Source organism: Salmo salar, chromosome ssa28 (assembly GCF_905237065.1).
Source record: "Salmo salar chromosome ssa28, Ssal_v3.1, whole genome shotgun sequence".
NCBI lineage: Eukaryota > Metazoa > Chordata > Actinopteri > Salmoniformes > Salmonidae > Salmo > Salmo salar.
In genome coordinates, this window is record NC_059469.1 from 8,191,828 (window position 1) to 8,216,349 (window position 24,522).

At 43.3% G+C, this 24,522-nt stretch overlaps 1 protein-coding gene and 1 non-coding gene across 4 annotated transcripts in view; both read left to right on the top strand.

The window, feature by feature from the left end:
- Positions 1-1,958: 1,958 nt before the first annotated feature.
- On the top strand, positions 1,959-2,053 carry trnai-uau (transfer RNA isoleucine (anticodon UAU)). Its single transcript has 2 exons — positions 1,959-1,996; positions 2,018-2,053. It is a non-coding gene; the product is annotated as a tRNA-Ile (tRNA).
- A 6,960-nt stretch (positions 2,054-9,013) lies between these two features.
- The window catches only part of LOC106589410 (protein phosphatase 1B), a 37,542-nt gene continuing 22,033 nt past the window's right edge, over positions 9,014-24,522 (top strand). The window contains exons 1-2 of one of the 3 annotated variants that reach the window (XM_014179367.2): positions 9,014-9,365; positions 22,245-22,739. In XM_014179367.2, coding sequence (XP_014034842.1) covers positions 22,257-22,739 — 483 coding nt within the window. In that variant the 5' untranslated portion in view covers positions 9,014-9,365; positions 22,245-22,256. The remainder of the gene's footprint in view (positions 9,366-22,244; positions 22,740-24,522) is intronic. The other 2 variants (XM_014179368.2, XM_014179371.2) reach the window with 2 other exon arrangements.

Here is a 24,522-nt window from a genome sequence, read left to right on the forward strand (position 1 = left end):
TGGCACCCTATTCTACTTTTGGCCAGAGCCGTCTGGTGCACTCGGGAATAGGGTGACTTTTAGGACATGTCTCCTGCAGCAGCATGCCTCTTGAGGTCAAACCTCCTGATCAGCTGATCTTTGATTACTTCTCCACTATGTTTATGTTGGTGTTCCTGTACGTCACGTGTTCCTGTACGTCACGTGATTAAAAACAAAACACATTACAGATTTTTCTCTACTCGCCTCCTTTATGTTTCCTCGTCTCCTTTCTGTGTCTCCTTGTGTCCTTTCCTTCAGAGGGTCTGACGGTTGAATTAATTCAACTGTTCTATTTCCAGGGGTCAGTGTGTGTGTGTGTGTCTGTTTGTTAATGAAGAATGGGACGGGTTCTCTGGTTTGGATATTTGATATCTGAATGATGCTGTGAATATCCCATGGAAACACAGTGCTCCGGAATAATAACCACATCCAGAGAAGAATGACGACTCTGCTCAGAAGACCAATCACACTGATGTTTACAGCACACCACAGCTGACTGGTCTCATAGACTAGACGTAACATTGTAAATGTAAATCCGGGTTACTCAAATGAGTAACTTTGCAACTACTTACTACTTTTTAGCTTCTATGCAACTACTTACTGTAGCATGTTAGCTAATCCTTCCGCTAACCCTAACCTTAACCCTTTTAGCTAACACTAACCCCTAGAGCTACCTAACGTTAGCATTAGCCACCTAGCTAACGTTAGCCACAACAAATTGTAATTGGTAACATATCATATGTTTTGCCAATTTCAAAACATATTGTACAAATTGTAATTCGTAACATATAAAAAAAATTATGATAAATGAATACATACTATAAGAAACGTAACATATACTATATAGACTGTCTCGGATTTACTACACAATAATATGAAATGCTCTGAGACCACATTTGCCACAGGGATGTGTGTGTGTGAGTGTTGGTCTGTGTCTATGTCTGTGTGCGTGTGTGTGTTTGTGTGTGTGAGAGAGAGAGGGAGAGAGAGGCTGAGAGATATGGGGGGAAGGGGGTGGGGAGAGAGTGTTTGTGTCTGTATGTAAAGAGGATGATATAAAACAAATATTTCTGTGAGTTATGGTTATGCTTGGGTTGCTTTGGCGAGACTATTACATCAAACAAATACACCACCTTCCTTTCTCCCTCCCCTCCTATTGTTTTATGTGTGTTGTTTCATAGTGTGACTTCTCATATTCTGCCTCCTAGCCTTCAAAAACACAGAATTAATGACAGACTGTTCCAGTCTTTTAGTCACACATAAACTAACTCCATTGTGACGGCCAGTGAAAGCTATAGACTACACAATGGGACACAGACAGTAGGCCTACAATACAATATCTATTTTTCACAGAGGAATTTCAATAAGAACCCCACAACCACAGATGAATAAGGGAAATACGGTTAGCTATGAGAATAATCTTTGCCCCAGGACACTTGCAAATAAACAATAGCCTAATACAATACACAGAATTCACTCTGTCCCTACAGTCTGTTTAGTGTGTGTTGGCCTTGTGGTGATGGTTGGTCTCAAGGAGGAAGGCCCAAGGATGGGAGCAATGAGGCCTGATCCAAGTCTGCGCCTCAGGTGTCAAGTTGGTCCCTGTTATTCCACAGATACTGAGATATTTAGGAATAATATTTAGAATATTATTAGCTAATTGTTCATGTTTGTCACTTTTATTTCCCATTAGCCTCGTATCTTATCTGACCCAGCATTCTCCTGTATCCTCCTCTTTTTCCTTTTTTCCTATCCTCCCTTGTTCCTCCCTTCCAGTGATTTCACTGCATAACGTCGCAATCGGTTATTGTCAGCGACACAATTAGCTGCAAGCTACTCGGTTGGATGGAGAAAATGAAAAAAGAAAAGAAAAAAATCGTCTACCTAATAAACAAACATGACATTCTTCAACGGAATTCCTAGTCGGCAATATTGGGGCTCCAGTGGCGCAATCGGTTAGCGCGCGGTACTTATACAGCAGTATTTCAGTTGAGCTATGCCGAGGTTGTGAGTTCGAGCCTCACCTGGAGCAGAGAATTTTTAACTGATCCCGCTTATCGAACGGCGGAGAAGAAAAGCACAACCAATGATTTATATATACACAGGATCAATGACAAGGAGTGCTGTTTTGAAGTCACCGAGACTCCATCTTGGAACTCCCCCACCGTTGAGAAAAATATATTGGGAACTATAGAAATGCATTTATTAATGTCTACATTCATTTTTGCCACGTTTATGATATTACAGACACTTTAATGCTTACATTTAAAATAATATTATGTGAGCTAAACATAAACATAAAAAAATATAAAACAATTTTCCTTCAATTATAATTGTTCTAATGTTATTGTGGCCACTACAACAAAATAATACTTAATAATACCTAAATACATGTAATTTTGTAATACATGTAATTGAATTGCATATTTCACTTATATTTCTTGCGCAATGCTGTAGATTTCCATTCATTCCTATGGAGACTGCTTCTTCTGAGCAGGGCTGTCTAATCCTGTTCCCGGACAGCTAAACACCCTCCTATATGTTTTCGCTCCAACCTCAGCTGTAACTAACCTGGTTCATTTTATCAACCAGCTAATTATTAGAATCAGTTGCGCTAGATACGTTTTGGAATTAAAATATGTTGGTAGCTCTCCAGGAACCGGGTTGGAGAGCCTGAGAAGTGCTAATATGGCCGACCAAGTGGCTTCAAAGTCTCTCATTGGCCAATACATAGCATCAGAAATTCAGGGTTTATTGGCGCTTTCAAGACAACTGGAAACTCGGGAAAAAAATAGGTCAGATCATGATGTCAGTGATCTTGAGGTCGGAAAGTCGGATCTGAGAAAGATGTTGTTTCCGACTTGAAATTCCGAGTTGGGTGACCGTTCAAAAATATTTTTCCCAGTCAGAACTATTTTTTTCCCCCAGTTGTTTTGAACGAGGCATAATACATAATTGATATGTGGTGTCATCTCTGTATTTATGATGTTTTCAATGCCGAGTTCAAAACAACTTGGAACTCGGAAATCTCTGACCCCCGACTTCAGTGCACTCAAGACAACTGTGAACAAGCTGCGACGGTGAAAATTGTTTTGAACGGTCATCCAAGTCGGAATTCTAACTCGAGAACTCGGGCCTCTAGAGCTCCGACTTTCCGACCTGAGGATAACTGACGTCATGACTTGACCTAGTATTTTTCCGAATTCCCAGTTGTCTTGAACGCACCACAAGACAGCTGGGAACTCCGGAAAAAACGAGGTCAAATCATTCCGTCAGTGATCATCAGGTCGGAAAATCGAAGCTCTAGAAAGATGCCCGATATTTGCGTTGTACGTGTTCAAATAGTGCTTTAACCTGTTGGGGATAGCTGCTCAAGAGTACACCCTACTGGTAAACAAGCAACTGACTAGCAGAGGGTCTCTCTACCCGTTGGAAATATGTTAAAAGGTTTACTTAAAAGGTTAAAAGGAAACATTGTTTTGCTGTTGCAGATGTTAGTGACTTTTTCCATTGTGCATTTGTCGTAATGAAAGTACTGTATGAAACGACTGTTTCATAATCATAACAACGCAAACTGCGTGTGATCTGTACTTCTCCACCAGAGGGAAGCATATATCACAACCAGCCCCAACCCAGTCTTCCCAAATCTTTGTTCTTTGTCCCATTGCCGCAGTCTAGTAGCCTACACATCTTATTTTAAATCAAATCAAATTTTATTGGTCACATACACGTGATTAGCAGATGTTATTGCGGGTGTAGCGAAATGCTTGTGCTTCTATCTCCGACAATGCAGTAATATCTAACAAGTAATATCTAACAAATTACACAACATATACCCAATAAACACAAATCTAAGTAGGAATGAATTAAGACTATATACATATATGGACGAGACTACTCATTCAAGGGGTTTTCTTTATTTTTACTATTTTATACATTGTAGAATAATAGTGAAGACATCAACACTATGAAATGACACATATGGAATCACGTAGTAACCAAAAAAGTGTTAAACAAATCAAAATATACTTTAGATTTTAGATTCTTCAAAGTAGCCACCCTTTGCCTTGATGACAGTTTGGCACACTCTTGGCATTCTCTCAACCAGCTTCATGAGGTAGTCACCTGGAATGCATTTCAATTAACAGGTGTGCCTTGTTAAAAGTTAATTTGTGGGATTTCTTTCCTTCTTAATGCGTTTGAGCCATCAGTTCTGTTGCGACAAGGTAGGGGTGGTGTACAGAAGATAGGCCTATGTGGTAAAAGACCAAGTCCATGTTATGGCAAGAACAGCTCAAATAAGCAAAGAGAAACGGCAGTCCATCATTATTTTAACACATGAAGGTCAGTCAATGCGGAACATTTCAAGGACTTCGAAAGTTTCTTCAAGCGCAGTCGCAAAAACCATCAACTTCTATGATGAAACTGGCTCTCATGAGGACCACCACAGGAAAGGAAGATGCAGAGTTACCTCTGCTGCAGAGGATAAGTTCATTAGAGTTAACTGCACCTCAGATTGCAGGCAAAATAAATGCTTCAAAGAGTTAAAGTAACAGACACATCTCAACATCAACTTTTCAGATTAGACTGCGTGAACCAGGCCTTCATTGTTGAATTACTGCAAAGAAACCACTACTAAAGGACACCAATATTAAGAAGAGACTTGCATGGGCCAAGAAACACAAGCAATGGACATTAGACTGGTGGAAATCAGTCCTTTGGTCTGATGAGTCCAAATAAGAGATTTTTGGTTCCAATGGCTGTGTCTAGGTGAGATGCAGAGTAGGTGAATGGATGATCGCCACGTGTGGTTCCCACCGTGAAGCATGGAAGAGGAGGTGGGATGGTGTGGGGGTGCTTTGCTAGTGACACTGTCTGTGATTTATTTAGAATTCAAGGCCACTTAACCAGCATGACTACCAGAGTATTCTTCAACGATATGCCATCTCATCTGGTTTGTGCTTACTGGGACTATCATTTGTTTTTCAACAGGACAATGACCCAAAACACACCTCCAGGCCGTGTAAGGGCTATTTGACCAAGAAGGAGAGTGATGGAGTGCTGCATCTGATGACCTGGCCTCCATAATCACCCGACCGAAACCCAATTGAGATGGTTTGGGATGAGTTGGACCACAGAGTGAAGGAAAAGCAGCCAACAAGTGTTCCGCATATGTGGGAATTCCTTCAAGACTGTTGGAAAAGCATCCCAGGTGAAACTGGTTGAGAGAATGCCAAGAGTGTGCAAAGCTGTCATCAAGGCAAAGGGTGGCTACTTTGAAGAATCTCAAATCTAAAATATATTTTGATTTGATTAACACCTTATTTGTTACTACATGAGTCCATATGTGTTATTTCATAGTTTTGATGTTTTCACTATCGTTCTACAATGTAGAAAATAGTAAAAATAAAGAAAAACCCTTGAATGAGTAAGTGTGTCCAAAGTTTTGACTGGTACTGTATATATATTTTTTGTTGTTGTTGTAATTTAACCCCCTTTTTCTCCCCAATTTCATGATATGGTGCTCCAGAATGGCACAGCGGTCTAAGGCACTGCATCTCAGTGCTTAAGGCATCACTCCAGGCACATTGGTTCGGATCCAGGCTGTGTCACAACCGGCCGTGATTGGGAGTCCCATAGGGCGGCGCACAATTGGCCCAGCATCGCCCGGGTTTGGCTGGTGTAGGCTGTCATTGTAGATAAGAATTTGTTCTTACCTGACTTGCCTAGTTAAATGGTTAAAACAAAAGAAATATCCAAATGCGATCCAATTACAAGCTTGTCTCATCCCTGCAACTCCTCAACGGGCTAGGGAGAGGCAAAGGTTGAGTCATGCGTCCTCCGAAACATTACCTGCCAAGCCGCGCGGCTTCTTAACACTCGCTCGCTTAACCCGGAAGCCAGCTGCACCAATGTGTCGGAGTTAACACTGTTCAACTGACAACCGAAGTCAGCTTGCAGGCGCCTGGCCCGCCACAAGGAGTCTCTTGAGCGCAATGAGCCAAGTAAAGCCCTCTGGCCAAACCCTCCCCTAAGTAAAGCCCCCTGGCCAAACCATCCCCTAATCTGGACGACGCTGAGCCAATTGTGCGCCACCTAATGGGACTTTCGGCCACTGATCAAATCAAATCAAATGTATTTATAAAGCCCTTCTTACGTCAGCTGATATCTCAAAGGGCTGTACAGAAACCCAGCCTAAAACCCCAAACAGCAAGCAATGCAGGTGTAGAAGCACAGTGGCTAGGAAAAACTCCCTAGAAAGGCCAGAACCTAGGAAGAAACCTAGAGAGGAACCAGGCTATGAGGGGTGGCCAGTCCTCTTCTGGCTGTGTCGGGTGGAGATTATAACAGAACATGTTCAAATGTTCATAGATGACCAGCAGGGTCAAATAATAATAATCACAATGGTTGTCGAGGGTGCAACAGGTCAGCACCTCAGGAGTAAATGTCAGTTGGCTTTTCATAGCCGATCATTCAGATTATCTCTACCACTCCTGCTGTCTCTAGAGAGTTGAGAACAGCAGGTCTGGGACAGGTAGCACGTCCGGTGAACAGGCCAGGGTTCCATAGCCGCAGGCAGAACAGTTGAAACTGGAGCAGCAGCACGGCCAGGTGGACTGGGGACAGTAAGGAGTCATCAGGCCAGGTAGTCCTGAGGCATGGTTCTAGGGCTCAGGTCCTCCGAGAGAGAGAAGGAAAGAAAGCAAGAAAAAGAGAAAGAAAGAGAGAATTAGAGAGAGCATACTTAAATTCACACAGGACACCGGATAAGACAGGACAAATACTCCAGATATAACAGACTGACCCTAGCCCCCCGACACATAAACTACTGCAGCATAAATACTGGAGGCTGAGACAGGAGGGGTTGGGAGACACTGTGGCCCCACCCAACAATACCCCCAGACAGGGCCAAACAGGCAGGATATAACCCCACCCACTTTGCCAAAGCACAGCCCCCACACCACTAGAGGGATATCTTCAACCACCAACTTACCATCCTGAGACAAGGCCGAGTATAGCCCACAAAGATCTCCACCACGGCACAACCCAAGGGGGGGCAACCCAGACGGATGTTTTTTTAATTCAGGAAGTTAATTGAAATTCAATTGATGAAATGAAAACTGACCAGTAATTTCTATGAATACATTTAAATTAATGAATTAAAGACTCCATGGCTGAGTCCAGGGCCACCCAAAAAATATTGGAGCCAGGTGGGGGCAGGTTGCAATGTAAAGCTTACAGAACATTGTTTAAAGGGGCTAGCCACCAAGCAATTGTTAGAACTTTGACATATTTGTGACATTTCTATTACCAATGTTTCACTGTGCAATCAAATATGTGTGTAAGAGTGTGTGTGTGTGTGTGTGTGTGTGTGTGTGTGTGTGTGTGTGTGTGTGTGTGTGTGTGTGTGTGTGTGTGTGTGTGTGTGTGTATATAAACTCTGTAAAATGTGTTAACTGCGAATGAACAACAAAAATATTGTAGTGATGATGTGACATAGATATCTGATTTCTGGACTGAAAATGAGAGTGTAAATCTGTGTCCCTTACCTATCCTTCATTCTTCCCTCCCTCCCTCTCTTCCTCTTTCTTTCATCCGGCCAAGGACACAATCACTGATCACAGTTTATCAGTGCTCAGATTTCAGTGTGTGTGTGTGTCACACTATTTTCTCCCTGCAGATTAGACAGGACAGTTTTTAATTTAGGATTCTGATCCGCTGCTATAAGACTCTAAATCCCCTGAAGGGGCCAGAGCAACACAGCCCCTGACCCCCTAGCCCTGGTTTCTTTCACACACACACACACACACACACACACACACACACACACACACACACACACACACACACACACACACACACACACACACACACACACACACACACACACACACACACACACACACACACACACACCCCTAACCTCCAAGCTGACCAGACAGAGCCTGCGTGTGTTTGTGTTTGTTCAGGGAGGTAAACTGAGATTGAACATCCTGAGATCAGAGAAAAATGATAGAATTCTACCCACGCTAATCCTGCATTTTAGCAAATGAAAATACCCACTCTACTCACTCACTCACTCTACTCACTCACTCTACTCACTCACTCCTCACTCACTCACTCACTCACTCACTCACTCACTCACTCACTCACTCACTCACTCACTCACTCACTCAGGCCTGTGGCTGTGTGTCATAACACTTGTTGGCCTCAGGGAAAGCTGCTGTGATATCTGATGAGTTGGCCATTAATAAGACTGAGATTAATACTGCTGAAAAACACAAAGAAACACTACATGAAAACAAGCTCCCCTGGTCTTACAGGGAGGAGTAATTGCTGATATTCACACTAAAGACCCCAGACTGTCTGTCTGCACCATCTATTGTTGACCTCCCGCATCCTACTCTCTATAACTCTTCTCTCTCCCTCTCCTTTCTTTTTCTTTGGGGCTCCTGAGTGGCGCAGTGGTCTAAGGCACTGCATTCTGGTGTTAGAGACATCACTACAGACACCCTGGTTCAAATCCAGGCTGTATTACAACTCACTGTGATTGGGAGTCCCATAGAGCAGTGCACAACTGGCCCAGTGTTGTCTGGGTTTGGCTGGTGTAGGCTGTCATTGTAAATAAGATCTTGTTTCTAAACTGACTTTCCAAGATCAATGAAATGTTCTATATTTCTTTACTGTCACTCCCTCTCTCCTATGTGTATCTTAGGTGTTTTGAATCATCTAGTTGTACATCTTTTGAAGTATGGGAAGATCACATCATTGTCTAAAACTAAACACTCATTTTTTTGTTTTAACTGACTTTCAAACCCTGAGCTCATCTGCTGATGTCGGGACATGCCATTGGGGAAAACGAGCGCACCTTTGACAAACGTTAGACGGTTACACATCAACCAATGAAACGGCAGATTTCAACGGGGGCAGAGCTGATTGAAAGCGATTTCAATCAATCAATGTTAGCACCCTCGATAATTCTTGACCAATCACCGAACAAGTACCAAAAATAGCACCTCCTCTTGTTCAGCACCCAAAGGACGAAAGTGCGAGAATCGCCTGTGTTGTCTATTATAACCAATTCTTACTGTCCATATTTGTGTAGAAACGTACTGAACAGTTTTTTTTTGTTGATGTGAGAAACCTATTTGGTGTCAAACATGCGTAAAAACCTACGCCATCCAAGCAGGGAACCGCCGAGAAAGGAATTATCGCCGCTCATCTGAGGCCAAACTCGCATATTTTGTTTTGTCAAGTAAGGAAACAAAACAATATATCACCACGACGATACCCATTACTCAGGGACCTAAAAAAACATCTACATTCGTTTTACAGTTGGAAACGTAAGTATAAATGAAGAGGTTTAGCTAGGGGGCAGTCGTTGTGTTGGCTAGCTTGCTAACGTTAGCCTAGCATGGCCTATTCGCATTTAACTAGCTTACAACTGTAGCTGACGTTATCGTCACCAGTGATTGATTCTCGCATGAACATGAATTTGTGTGACGTTATTTTGAATTGCAGCTAACGTTTAACGTTAGTTATATGCTTTTGACTGTCAACGTCGTCTAAAAGGTACATCACTTGTTTTCAAATACTGTGCGTGGGCAGGGAAATGTCATTATTTTGCCAACTATTTAGCTAAATAGATAGCCGCTTATTTTTTTTTTAGGTGACACCTTTCTAACTAACGTCAGCTATCTAGCTAAATGTGGCGTTTGGTTTGTTGTCAGTTTTAACGCAACCAACAAACATCCGCACGTGCCAAAAATGACCTAATCTGATCAATCGTAATATTAGCACAGTTAATTATATAATCCAGTGGTTTCTAACCTTTTTCGGTTACTGTAAATTTGCCACCAACTGAATTCTGCTCTACCCGAAGTCATGTTCTTTTTACCCGTAGTAAGCATATTGTCTTAAGTACTCCCTGTGGCTAGGCTAAGTACCCCCAGGGGTCCTAGTAGCCGGCTATATTGTGGTAGGGTTATTTTTCGTCGCCACACCAGAACGATGCACAACGCAGGGAGTCAAACCAACAGACTCCCGATGTTGTCCCATTCACCTTGCCAGAAGATACTGACCCTACCGGTATACATACTTGTTTACACTGAGCGTGCAGCTGAGGTCGGAACACAATCATGGTTACATGACGTGGAACACACACACAGAGTAGTGACACTAGGTGCAATATTGTTAACTTAGACAGAACCTTGTCATTTACACATCCCTATCTGTATTACTACTAGAAGACTGATAGGTATATTTCTTATTTAGAATATTCATGTTTAATTTTGTCAATATTCATAATGTACATAATGATTTTTTTTTAATTGACATTAAAATACTACTCATACTACAGAGCAAGCGGACAAGCTTAATATGACAGCAATTTCTGCTTTGTAGCATCTACAAATGAAACATGGAGTCTTAAAGGAGGCCAACTTTGATTCATTTTTTCTCAATTATGCTTTTAGATACAGTGCTTATATTGGCACCCTTGGTAAATATGAGCAAAACAAGCTGCAAAAAAAACATTTCTTTGCTGTTTATCCTCTTGGTCTTTCATTCAAAATATTCACACAAAATCAAACCTTTTAATTTGAAGTAAAATGATTGAAAAAAAAAAAATGTAAAATAAATATTTTTCTCAAACATGTGTGCCACAATTACTAGCACCCCTAGAAATTCTTGTGAGTAAAATCTAACTGAAGTATATTCCCATTCATATTTTACATTTTTAAGGTCACCTGAGGGATTAGGAATACGTAAGTGGTATGCCTTGACTTCCTGTTTCACTGGGGTATAAATATGAGGTGACATACAGGCCAAGTTCATCCATCACTATGGGAAAGACCTGAGCATACAGTAATGATGTGCGACCAAAAGGTTGTTGAGTTGCACAAATCAGGAAATGGCTATGAAAAAATAGCTCAACATTTGAAAATGCCCATTTCCACTATCAGGGCAATAATTAACAAGTTTAAAGCACCTGGAGATGTTAACAATCAGCCTGGAAGAGGACGTGTGTCTATATTGACCCCATGCACAGTGAGGAGGATAGTTAGTGGCCAAAAAATCTCCAAGGATCACAGCTGGAGAATTGCAGACGTTAGTTGGGTCTTGGGGTCAGAGAGTCTCCAAAACTACGGTCAGACGCCACCTACGTAACAACAAGTTGTTTGGGAGGGTTGCCATAAAAAAGCCTTGGCTGTCATCAAACAACACTCAAGCTCCTACAGTTTGCCAGACATTACTGGAACTTTCAATGGGACCGGGTTCTATGGTCAGATGAGACCAAAATTGAGCTTTTTGGAAACAAACACAGTAGTGGGTTTGGCATAGACAGAAAGATATCCATGCAGAAAAGTACCTCATCCCCACTGAAGTATGGTGGTTTATCTTTGCTGTGGGCCTGTTTTTCTTCCAAAGGACCTGGACAACTTGTTAGGATACATAATATCATGGACTCCAAAGTACCAGCAGATATAAAATCAAAACCTGACTGCCTCTGCTAGGAAGCTTTAACTGGGCTTTGGTTGGATCTTCCAGCAGGACAATGAACCAAAGCACACCTCAACATAAACACAAAAATGGTTCACTGACCACAGAATCAATGTTTTGCCATGGCCATCCCAGTCCCCTGATCTAAACCCCATAGAAAACCTGTGGGATGAGCCGAAGAGGAGAGTCCACAAGCGTGGACCTCAGAATCTGGAGAGATTCTGTATGGAGGAATAGTCTCATCATAGTCTATCCTCCTTACCCATTACAGGAGAAAACAGCTCTGAGTTATCTTGGCAAAGGCAGGTTGCACAAAGTATTGAATGAAGGGATGCCAATAATTGTGGTGCACATATATTAGAGAAATATTTGTTTAATGTTAATTTATTTGTTTCAATTATTTTACTTTAATTAAAAGTTAGATTTTTGTGAATATTTTTTTTTTTTTACATCTATTGCGATTCTCACGATTTTACACTGAACAAAACTATAAATGCAACATTTCTAAGATTTTATACTGAGTTACATTTCATATAAGGAAATCAGTCATTTTAAATTAATTCAATATGCCCAATCTATGGATTTCACATGATTGGGAATACAGATATGCATCTGTTGGTCATAGAATACCTCAAAGTATGGGTGTGGATCAGAAAACCAGTCAGTGTCTTGTGTGACCACTGTTTGCCTCATGCAACGTGACACATCTCATTTGCATAGAGTTGATCAGGCTGTTGATTGTGGCCTGTAGAAAGTTGTCCCACTCTTCAATGGCTGTGCAAAGTTGCTGGATATTGGCGGGAACAGGGACATGCTGTTGTACATGCCAATCCAGAGCACCCCAAACATTCTCAATGGGTGACATGTCTGGTGAGTATGCAGGCCATGGAAGAACTGGGACATTTTCACATTCCAGGAGTTGTGTTCAGATCCTTGTGACATGGTTGTGCATTATCATGCTGAAACATGAGGTGATGGTGGTGGATGAATGGCACGACAATGGGCCTCAGGTTTTCGTCATGGCATCTCTGTGGCCATCGACGGTGAGCATTTTCCCACTGATCCCGCAGGGGAAGAAGCTGGATGCGTTTCGCTACACCCGCAGTAACATCTGCTAAATATGTGGCCAATAAAATTAGATTTGATGTGGAGGACCCAGGCTGGCGTGGTGACACGTGGTCTGCGGTTGTGAGGCCGGTTGGACGTACTGCCCAATTCTCTAAACCGCGTGATCATTACACAGGTGTGCCTTGTGCTGGTGACAAAAGGCCACCAAAATGTGCAGTTGTCACAACATAATGCCACAGATGTCTCAAGTTGAGGGAGAGGGCATTTCACTGCAGGAATGTCCACCAGAGGTGTTGCCTGAGAATTTTATGTTAATTTCTGTACCATAAGCTTAATCAGTTTCTTGATATGCCACACCTGTCAGGTTATTGGATTATCTTGGCAGAGGAGAAATGCTCACAGAGATGTAAACGAATTTGAGCAAAATAAGCTTTTTGTGTGTATGGAACACTTCTGGATCTTTTGTTTCAGCTCATGAAACATGGGAACAACACTACATGTTGCGTTTTCTATTTTTGTTCAGTGTATGCGTTGCGATTCGATGTTCCTAAGATATTTCTGCTGCTGATGGATGAGGGAGCCATGAGAAAAATAGTTTTGATCAGTCATGGAAAAAAGTGCTAAAAACAAATTGGCTCCCTATTTAAAAAGATGGAGAACAAGCTATGACATTTGATGCAGTTAAAACTAGATTTCTTTCTCCCATCACTACGAGGGAAGTGGAGTGCGAGGTTCAGTACAGGATCGTGTTCAGATGGTGTGACAGGCTTGCTTCTGTCCCTCTCCTTGCCCCAGTAGTCACCCACGAAGCATCGTTACCGATTGCTTCACAAAAGCCACGGCCCTTGCATAGCAAAGGAAACTACCTCAAGTTTTCAGAGTGGGTGATGTCACAGATTTAAATGCTACTCGCGCGCACTGCTTATTCGTTAGCCATTTCACACCGGTTACATCTGCACAAAAATATTTTGGAACAAGTCTTTGTATTTCTTATTGGACAGGTAACAATACTTGTTTCCTCCCCTGGTCCTGGAGAGCTACAGTTTCAGCAGGCTTTAGTTCCAGCCCAGCACTAACAGGCGTGATGTTAAACTAATCAATTCATCAAGATCTCTGTTAGCTATATCAGGTGTGCTGGGATGTAGATCTGAATGGACTGGATAGGTTTCCACCCATTCTGATGGCAAGCTGAAGCAATTGTCTTAATGCTTACAAATCCAACCATCCTACCTAATGATTATCATACGTTTTTGTTACATTTATCCAATCTTTTTTGTTTAGGGGCTAGGTACTACGGTTTGAGGAGTTGATTTGGGACAGCCACGTCCGCTACTGTCATAGGATGCCACCTTTCCAACAACTTAGTTAATCAAATGTCTGCACTGCTAGAGCTGCCCCGGTCAACTGTAAGTGCTGTTATTGTGAAGTGGAAACGTCTAGAAGCAAAAACGTCTCAGCCACGAAGTGGTAGGCCGCACAAGCTCACAGAATGGGACCGGTGAGTGCTGAAGCGCCTAGCTCATAAAAATCGCCTGTCCTCGGTTATAACACTCACTACCAAGTTCCAAACTGCTTCTGGAAGCAACGTCAGCTTAAGAACTGCCAAAGAACACAAGCCTAAGATCACCATGCGCAGTGCCAAGTGTCGGCTGGGGTGGTGTAAAGCTCACCGCCATTGGACTCTGGAGCAGCGGGAACGCTTTCTCTAAAGTGATGAATCACGCTTCACCATCAGGTAGCCTGATGGACGAATCTGGGTTTGGCGGATGCCAGGAGAACGCTACCTGCCCCAATGCATAGTGACAACTGTAAAGTTTGTTGGAGGATGAATAATGGTCTGGGGCTGTTTTTCATGGTTCGGGCTAGGCCCCTTAGTTCAAGTGAAGGGTAATCTTACAATGACATTCTAGATGAATCTGTGCTTCAAACGTTGTTGCAACAGTTTGGGTTTCAGCATGACAATGCCCCTGTGCACAAAGCAAGCTCCATACAGAAATGGTTTGTTGAGAACGGTGTGGAAGAACTTGACTGGCCTGCACAGAGCCCTGACCTCAACCCCATCGAACACCTTTGGGATGAATCAGAATGCCGACTGCGAGCCAGGCCTAATAGCCCAACATCAGCGCCCGACCTCACTAATGCTCTTGTGTTTGAATGGAAGCACGTCCCCGCAGCAGTGTTCCAACATCTAGTGGAAAGCCTTCCCAGAAGAGTGGAGGCTGTTATAGCAGCAAACGGGGGGACCAACTCCATATTAATACCCATCATTTTGGAATGAGATGTTCGACGAGCAGGTGTCCACATACTTTTGGTCATGTAGTGTAATTAGCACATGTTATCGCAGGTGCAGCGAAATGCTTATGTTTCTAGCGCCAACAGTGCAGTATATACCTACCAATACACACAAATCCCCCAAAATGCTTTAAGAAATATCAGAAAGAGCAATCTCCAGAAATGATCAAATGACAACCCTGTTTTGTAAACTTTTAAATATCAATCTCAACTGTTTTTTTTTAAATCTTTTGATGAAGACTTGACTCTCATGGTGGGGAATGCAAAAAGTCACTTTCTGAGCACTTATACAATGGGGAAATATTTATGGAAAGTTTTGATCAAATCAAAAGGGGTTCTGTCAAAAAATGATTGAATTCAAATAGGTTGTAATGTCACGTGCACAAGTACAGAGAGATTCCTTTCTTGCAAGCCTAATGGAATACTCTAAATGGATCTGTGAACAGTTGGAAAAGTCACGAATGTGTGTGACCACAGAGCTGTACTCTGCGCTCATTAGAGTTATGTAATCACTGGCCTCCACTTCCCTCTGCTGAGCCAGTGGTTCTTGACAACCATGTGTGGCTGTGGGAGATCTGAGACCTGGTTTCGGCTTGTGGTTTTAAGTTGGGCGACATCAGTTTCGAGGGTTGAGTGGTCGAGAGTCTGTGGTTTCGTCCCTGAGCTGGTGTGTATGTGTCGCAATAACACCTATGGCACTTTTTGTGTGTGTGTGTGGGACTCCATCCAAATGCCACAGGAGAATAAAGGGGATACTAAGAAGGAAGCTGGAGCTTTGTGATTCCCTGCCGTTTCAGGCTGGGCAATGTAACTAGTTCCTCCTCTCTAACGCATGCGCGCGCACACACACTGCTCCCATTTTTTGAGTGCCTGTGTGAGGTAGCTGAATGAAGCCTAGACTGCATGTTTGGTTGCTAGGCAACAGAAGTGAGTTTGTTTTATTTTAGAGTTGTACTGCCTAACATGACAGACCTTCTGTACAAACACACACACACACACACACACACACATTGATATAGACCCAGTCGGTATTAGAATATCACTGCCTGCCTGTGGGGAAAACAAGTCTGTGGTTACCTAGGTTACCCCATTGGCTAGCAGCCAATTGAGTGAATGCTAGCTAGCTACCAACACGAACAAACAGACTGTACAGCTACAAGAAGTGAGTGGAGTTACAAACGGAATGTACTAAACAAGTTAAATGTCTTGCATGTGATGAAATGTTTTCCACACACATAGCTACGTGTAGCCTACTTGGACACCGTGTTCCCACGCCTAATAGCCTGAAGCCACAGGGCTCTTCTCACAGGCTCTGTTTCCCTACCTGGGAGCATTGTGAACCAGAAGTCAGGATTTTTCACCTGGCTACATGTACAGTACCACTCAAAAGTTTGGACACGCCTACTCATTCAAGGGTTTTTCTTTCTTTTTACTCTTCATTGTAGAATAATAGTGCAGACATCAAAACTATGAAATGATAACATTTACATTTAAGTCATTTAGCAGACGCTCTTATCCAGAGCGACTTACAAAATGGTGCATTCACCTTATGATATCCAGTGGAACAACCACTTTACAATAGTGCATCTAAATCTTTTAAGGGGGGGGTTAGAAGGATTACTTTATCCTATCCTAGGTATTCCTTAAAGAGGTGGGGTTTCAGGTGTCTCCGGAAGGTGGTGATTGACTCCGCTGTCCTGGCGTCGTGAGGGAGCTTGTTCCACCATTGGGGTGCCAGAGCAGCGAACAGTTTTGACTGGGCTGAGCGGGAACTGTGCTTCCTCAGAGGTAGGGGGGCCAGCAGGCCAGTGGTGGATGAACGCAGTGCCCTTGTTTGGGTGTAGGGCCTGATCAGAGCCTGAAGGTACGGAGGTGCCGTTCCCTTCACAGCTCCGTAGGCAATCACCATGGTCTTGTAGCGGATGCGAGCTTCAACTGGAAGCCAGTGGAGAGAGCGGAGGAGCGGGGTGACGTGAGAGAACTTGGGAAGGTTGAACACCAGACGGGCTGCGGCGTTCTGGATGAGTTGCAGGGGTTTAATGGCACAGGCAGGGAGCCCAGCCAACAGCGAGTTGCAGAAATCCAGACGGGAGATGACAAGTGCCTGGATTAGGACCTGCGCCGCTTCCTGTGTGAGGCAGGGTCGTACTCTGCGAATGTTGTAGAGCATGAACCTACAGGATCGGGTCACCGCCTTGATGTTAGTGGAGAACGACAGGGTGTTGTCCAGGATCACGCCAAGGTTCTTAGCACTCTGGGAGGAGGACACAAGGGAGTTGTCAACCGTGATGGCGAGATCATGGAACGGGCAGTCCTTCCCCGGGAGGAAGAGCAGCTCCGTCTTGCCGAGGTTCAGCTTGAGCTGGTGATCCGTCATCCACACTGATATGTCTGACAGACATGCAGAGATGCGATTCCCCGCCTGGTTATCAGAAGGGGGAAAGGAGAAGATTAATTGTGTGTCGTCTGCATAGCAATGATAGGAGAGACCATGTGAGGATATGACAGAGCCAAGTGACTTGGTGTATAGCGAGAATAGGAGAGGGCCTAGAACAGAGCCCTGGGGGACACCAGTGGTGAGAGCGCATGGTGCGGAGACAGATTCTCGCCACGCCACCTGGTAGGAGCGACCTGTCAGGTAGGACGCAATCCAAGCGTGGGCCGCGCCGGAGATGCCCAACTCGGAGAGGGTGGAGAGGAGGATCTGATGGTTCACAGTATCAAAGGCAGCAGATAGGTCTAGAAGGATGAGAGCAGAGGAGAGAGAGTTAGCTTTAGCAGTGCGGAGAGCCTCCGTGACACAGAGAAGAGCAGTCTCAGTTGAATGCCCAGTCTTGAAACCTGACTGATTAGGATCAAGAAGGTCATTCTGAGAGAGATAGCAGGAGAGCTGGCCAAGGACGGCACGTTCAAGAGTTTTGGAGAGAAAAGAAAGAAGGGATACTGGTCTGTAGTTGTTGACATCGGAGGGATCGAGTGTAGGTTTTTTCAGAAGGGATAACCATGAATAAAAAACCTTGAATGAGTAGGTGTGTCCAAACTTTTGACTGGCACTGTTCATTGAACAACACAGCAGCTTTTCAGCATGTTTTGTTGTTTCTCTATAACAAAACATGGACGTCGCAGTTGGCTCCTTTTTTAAATGGGGCTCAATTGGAAATAATGTTTGTTTTATCCAATTTGTGGGCGTAGTTGGGGAATTCTTTATTACGTGGATATCGACTCTGCGTATAGGGACGAAGGGGTAGCCTAGTCTTAGAAGAGAGGGAGTGATAGGGGTACAGTAACCAATGTAGTGTTAGGGGGATTGTAGAGGCTGAGAGGGAGTGATAGGGGGCTAGTAGAGGGACAGGGGGATAGTTGAGGGAGTGATGGGGAATAGGGGGCTAGTAGAGGGATAGGGGGATAGTAGAAGGAGGGATAGGGGGGATAGTTGAGGGATAGAGGGAGTGATAGGGGGCTAGTAGAAGGAGGGATAGGGGGCTAGTAGGAGGGATAGAGGCTAGTTGAGGGCTAGTGGGAGTGATGGGGGGCTAGTGGGAGTGATGGGGGGGCTAGTGGGAGTGATGGGGGGGCTAGTGGGAGTGATGGGGGCTAGTAGGAGTGATAGGGGGCTAGTAGAAGGAGGGATAGGGGGATAGTTGAGGGCTAGAGGGAGTGATAGGGGTCTAGTAGAGGTATGAATGGGGTGTCTTCCCCACCTTGAGCCTGAAACCCAAACCACACACTATTAATAGACTGTGTTTTTACAGAGCATCATGGCTTGTGTGTTCCCCACTGGCTCTCACCCACACACACTCTCATTCTTCTGAGGCCAGCTGGGGAGTCATTCTTTGTGCCTACCAACCTTTTTTGGGCACATGCCTGTCGTGCATGTGTGCGCGCTCACGCGATTTAGGGCTGGTTGATTTGGAATAAATCATTGTTGTTGTTTTTTTCAAACTTAATCTCTGTTTTATTTTTCTCTAAGCTTTGTTGCACCATTTTTAAAGGTCAATAGACTGCATTTTCAAGCAGCCAGCAATAATCTAATGAATTCAGGGCTTGTGTAATTATACCTAGGCTACATATAGGCCTTCCACAACCATAAGACCCACTAATAATTCTATCAAAATGGGTTTACCTGCTTTTTTGTAATCACTGATCTGGCTTTCAAGTCTCTATGAAAATGCCCTTTTTGTTACAAATTTAACCAGAACCATGCATAATTCACTAATAATGACCAACTTCTTATAGTAGGCATTATAGAAAATTAACACACATCTCATAAACAATCTCAAGCCCATGTTCTAGTGAGTAGCCAGCTAATCTTTATTTCAACTGGAGTCAACTTGGATCTATTTGCTAGCTAACAAGGCAAAACAGTTGAACTTTTATGAGCACACCCTCCTGTCTGACTTATGCTGTTTGAAATTTGAACAGCATGCTAGCCTGTCCACTTTGCTTAGATGTTGAAATCAATAAATGCATATTTTTATGTTCATTGCAAATGTATAAAACACAAACTAGAAAGCTAGCAAATAATGGCTATAATCCTGCTGGCGATACGTGGCACTGCACTGCTCGACAAACTTACAATACTTTTTCCAGAATCGATGTTCATGGATACTCCAGTGTTAGTAGGGTCTGCTCTGCACTAACATTCTCATCTATTACAGTAAAATATCTCTGTTTCATGGTCCATATGACCTATTCTGTTGGACCAAACCTCAAATGCAAATACCGAGATGAAACGGCTTTTCAGAGAAGAAGTAGTGATCTTTTATCTCTGTTGTGTGAGAGAATGGGAAGGAACACACAGCACAGGACGAGCGAATGAGACGAGTCAAAAAATACATAAATGCTCCATGAAAAACTTTATTTTCTTGTGATACAGGCATTTGGAATTTCGTGCTGAACCATAAATTAGATTTAATGAAATTAATTCGATACAGTGCCTTCAGAAAGTGTTCATACCCCACACATTTTGTTGTTACAGCCTGAATTTAAAATTAAGTAGTTTTTTTTTCTCACCCATCTATATACAATACCCAATAATGACAGTGAAAACATGTATTTTGAAAATAAAATAAAATACTGAAATATCTATCTAATTTACAAGTATGCACACCCCTGAGTCAATACTTTGTAGAAGCATCTTTGGCAGCGATTTAGAGCTGTGAGTCTTTCTTGGTAAGTCTGTAAGAGCTTTCCACACATGGATTGTGCATCATTTGCCCATTTTTATTATTTTCAAAATTCTTCAAGTTCTGTGAAATTGGTTGTTGATCATTGCTAGACAACCATTTTCAGGTATTGCTATAGACTTTCAAGTAGATTTAAGTCAAAACTGTAACTCGGCCACTCTGGAACATTCACTGTCTTGGTAAGTAACTCCAGTGTTGACTAGCTAGCGCCACATCTTTTTCTGTTGGGTTTTCAGCAGTTGGCATCCAACTTTCTGCTGTGTTACTACTGTACTAGAGTGCCCCTGCCTCCCACCTGTGTACAGGAGTCCTAGCATAAAAATTGACCATTGACCAGTATAAAGAGGGGTTCCTGCAGATGCAGGAATGCTCCGAATTGCAGTTCTCAGTTGCACCTTTCTCAAGCAGATCATGCAGGCCCAGTAGTGTGTAATTTAGGCCCGCAATTCCAGGTATTCAAGGCGTGTGAGCATTCCTGCTAGTACCCAGTGTTTGCTAATGGCTGCCGAACACCTGCCCTGGCCGTCGTTAACAGTACTACGGGAAAACAGTGCCCGGCAGGCGGGGGCAAAGTGCACGGTCTACCGGTGTGCTAGCTAGCTACGTGTCTTGCCTCCCGCCTGCTGTGTACCGGAGTTCTTGCACAGCGTGTACACATGCCGCTGCACAGCCAGTGCTCTTCTTCCTTCGCTTGTAGTTGAGGTTTTCACTCTTAATCACACGTTTTGTTTAAAAAAATTAATAAATGTAAAACTACAAAAATGTTATGTTTTTAAGTCTACAGCAATGCTTAAACCATATCAGAAGACCACTCTTGAGGTCTCGGAACAATCAAACACAATTTGGGGGGAGTGTGTAGTTGCCCTTTTTTTCAATTGTGCCCCGACCAGGAGAATGTTAGGCTAGAGGTATTTTTGTACGATGTAGGCTACATGTAATGGCAGAATTCCCTGTGATTTGATACAAATCATGATATCATTCTGGGGGATAAAATGGCACCGGAAGAAATGGCAGCAGTTTTACGGGCGCCCAACCAATTGTGCTATTGTGGGGGTTTTTTCGCGTTATTTGTAACTTATTTTGTACATAATGTTTCTGCAACCGTATCTTACGGCAAAAAAGAGCTTCTGGATATCAGCACAGCGACCACTCACCTCGGATTAGACAAAGATTTTTTTCTACAACAAAGACGACGCACAAGACATTCTCCAAACACCCCACAGGACCGACATCCCCGTTATTTGTGTGCCCCCCCCAAACCCTCTTTTCACGCTGCTGCTACTCTCTGTTTATAATATATGTATAGTCACTTAACTATACATTCATGTACATACTACCTCAATTGGGCCGGCCAACCAGTGCTCCTGCACATTGGCTGACTGGGCTATCTGCATTCTGTCCCACCACCCGCCAACCCCTCTCTTATGCTACTGCTACTCTCTGTTCATCATATATGCATAGTCACTTTAACCATATCTACATGTACATACTACCTCAATCAGCCTGACTAACCGGTGTCTGTATGTAGCCTCGCTACTGTATGTAGCCTCGCTACTGTATATAGCCTGTCTTTTTACTGTTGTTTTATTGCTTTACCTACCTATTGTTCACCGAATACCTTTTTTGCACTATTGGTTAGGGCCTGTATGTAAGCATTTCACTTGTATTCGGCGCACGTGACAAATAACCTTTGATTTGCCAGGTAGGGCCTACTTTGCAGTCGACATCTTAATTGGGAAGGTTTTGGGAAAGCAATTAGAAATTGTTATTCAAACAGCGCATAACTGAATTGTGTATTGCGAAGATTCAACCAAGACTTCAAACCAAAGTTTTTGAATACCCATTGTTGCATACCCAAATCGTGATGCTGATAATAATACAATAGTGAACCAAAAACTAACATGACCAGCTGAAAAACATTTGTGGCACCCTAGTCACCAATAAAACATTTGGCTTCACACTGCCAAGTCAAAGGGTTGCAAATGCGAGTGTTTTGATCAGTTTTGAGCCTGTAATACTGCAGCTTGTGAATTGCATTGCCTACAATTGCTACCTAATGGACATGGTTAAAAGAGAAGTGTCAGGACCTCTTGAAGGGAACATTGGCCTATTGAAATATGACTGCGTTGATAATGTAGCTTAATGCATGTTCTCTCTGTACTCCCCCTCTGTCAGCAGTTTGTAGGTATGGGGGCGTTCCTGGACAAGCCTAAGACAGAGAAGCATACGGCCCATGGTGAGGGCAATGGGCTGCATTACGGCCTGAGCTCCATGCAGGGCTGGCGGGTGGAGATGGAGGATGCCCACACCGCCATGGTGGGCCTGCCCCACGGCCTCACCGACTGGTCCTTCTTCGCCGTCTACGACGGGCATGCTGGCTCCCGCGTTGCCAACTACTGCTCCGCCCACCTACTGGAGCACATCCTATCAGGGGGGGCGGAGTTCACCCCGGGGACTGGCTCAGTGGAAGGTGTAAAGGATGGGATCCGCACGGGCTTCCTGAAGATCGACGAATACATGCGCAGCTTCACGGACCTGCGACAAGGGCTGGACCGCAGCGGCTCCACGGCGGTGGGTGTGCTGCTAAGCCCCTTCCACTTCTACTTCATAAACTGTGGCGACTCCCGGGCCGTGTTGAGCCGAGATGGACGAGTTGGATTCTCTACACAGGTACAATATAATACACTAGATTAGGGATGCAAGCTATTATCCCTTACTGATGTCAGTCAGTCTAGATGAAGGGGAGGAGACTGGTTAAAGAAGGGCTTTTTAGCATTGAGACAATTGAGACATGGATTGTGTATGCGTGCTATTGATGGTGAATGGGCGAGACAAAAGATTTGTGTCTTTGAACGGGGTATGGTAGTAGGTGCCAGGCGCACCGGTTTGTGTGTGTCAAGAATTGCAATGCTGTTGGTTTTTCATGCTCAACAGTTTCCCATGTGTATCAAGAATGGTCCACCACCTAAAGGACATCCAGTCAACTTGACACAACTGCGGGAAGCATTGGAGTCAACATGGGCCGGCATCCCTGTGGAACGCTTTTGACATCTTTTATAGTCCATTCCCTGATGAATTGAGGCTGTTCTGAGGGCCAAAGGGGATATAACTCAATATTAGGAAGGTGTTCCTACTGTTTTGTACACTCGGTGTATACATTTCCACACTGAGGTTGGAATAATACTGTGAAATTGTTAAAATTAGTTTAATGCCTTTAGTGTGAGAGCTGTTTGAAAATACTGCCTGAAATTTCAGCCTGTTTTGGTGAGATGGAATGTGGTTTTGGCCTGCCTGGTGACATCACCAGCTGGTAAATTAGTTAACCTCTCTGGGGTATGTGGGACGCTAGCGTCCCACCCGCGGGACACACTATTCAACAGCCAGTGAAATAGCAGGGCGCCAAATTCAAAACAACAAAAATCTCATAATTCAAATTTCTCAAACATACAACTATTATATCCCATTTTAAAGATACCACTTCTCGTTAATCCAACCACATTGTCCGATTTCAAAAAGGCTTTACGGCGAAAGCATAACATTAGATTATGTTAGGACAGCGCCTAGACAAGAAAAACCACACAGCCATTTTCCAAGCAAGGAGAGGCGTCACAAAAACCAGAAATACAGCTACAATTAATCACTAACCTTTGATCTTCATCAGATGGCACTCATAGGCCTTCATGTTACACAATACATGTATGTTTTGCTCGATAAAGTTCATATTTGTATCCAAAAACCACATTTTACATTGGCGTGTAATGTTCAGAAATGTTTTGCCTCCCAAAACTTCCGGTGAATGAGCACATCAATTTACAGAAATACTCATCATAAACGTTGATAAAATATTCAACTGTTATTCAAAGAATTTTTGATAAACTTCTCCTTAACCTCTTACATCTAGACGTTCCGCTAGCGGAACACCTGCTCCAATATCCAATGATAGGCGTGGCGCGAATGACAAATTCCTCAAAAATACAAAAACTTCCATTTTTCAAACATATGACTATTTTACAGCATTTTAAAGACAAGACTCTCCTTTATCTAACCACACTGTCCGATTTCAAAAAGGCTTTACAGCGAAAGCAAAACATTAGATTATGTCAGAGTACCCAGCCAGAAATAATCAGACACCCATTTTTCAAGCTAGCATATAATGTCACAAAAAACAAAACCACAGCTAAATGCAGCACTAACCTTTGATCTTCATCAGATGACACACCTAGGACATTATGTTATACAATACATGCATGTTTTGTTCAATCAAGTTCATATTTATATCAAAAACCAGCTTTTTACATTAGCATGTGACGTTCAGAACTAGCATACCCCCCGCAAACCTCCGGTGAATTTACTAAATTACTCACGATAAACGTTCACAAAAAACATAACAATTATTTTAAGAATTATAGATACAGAACTCCTTTGTGCAATCGAGGTGTCCGATTTTAAAATA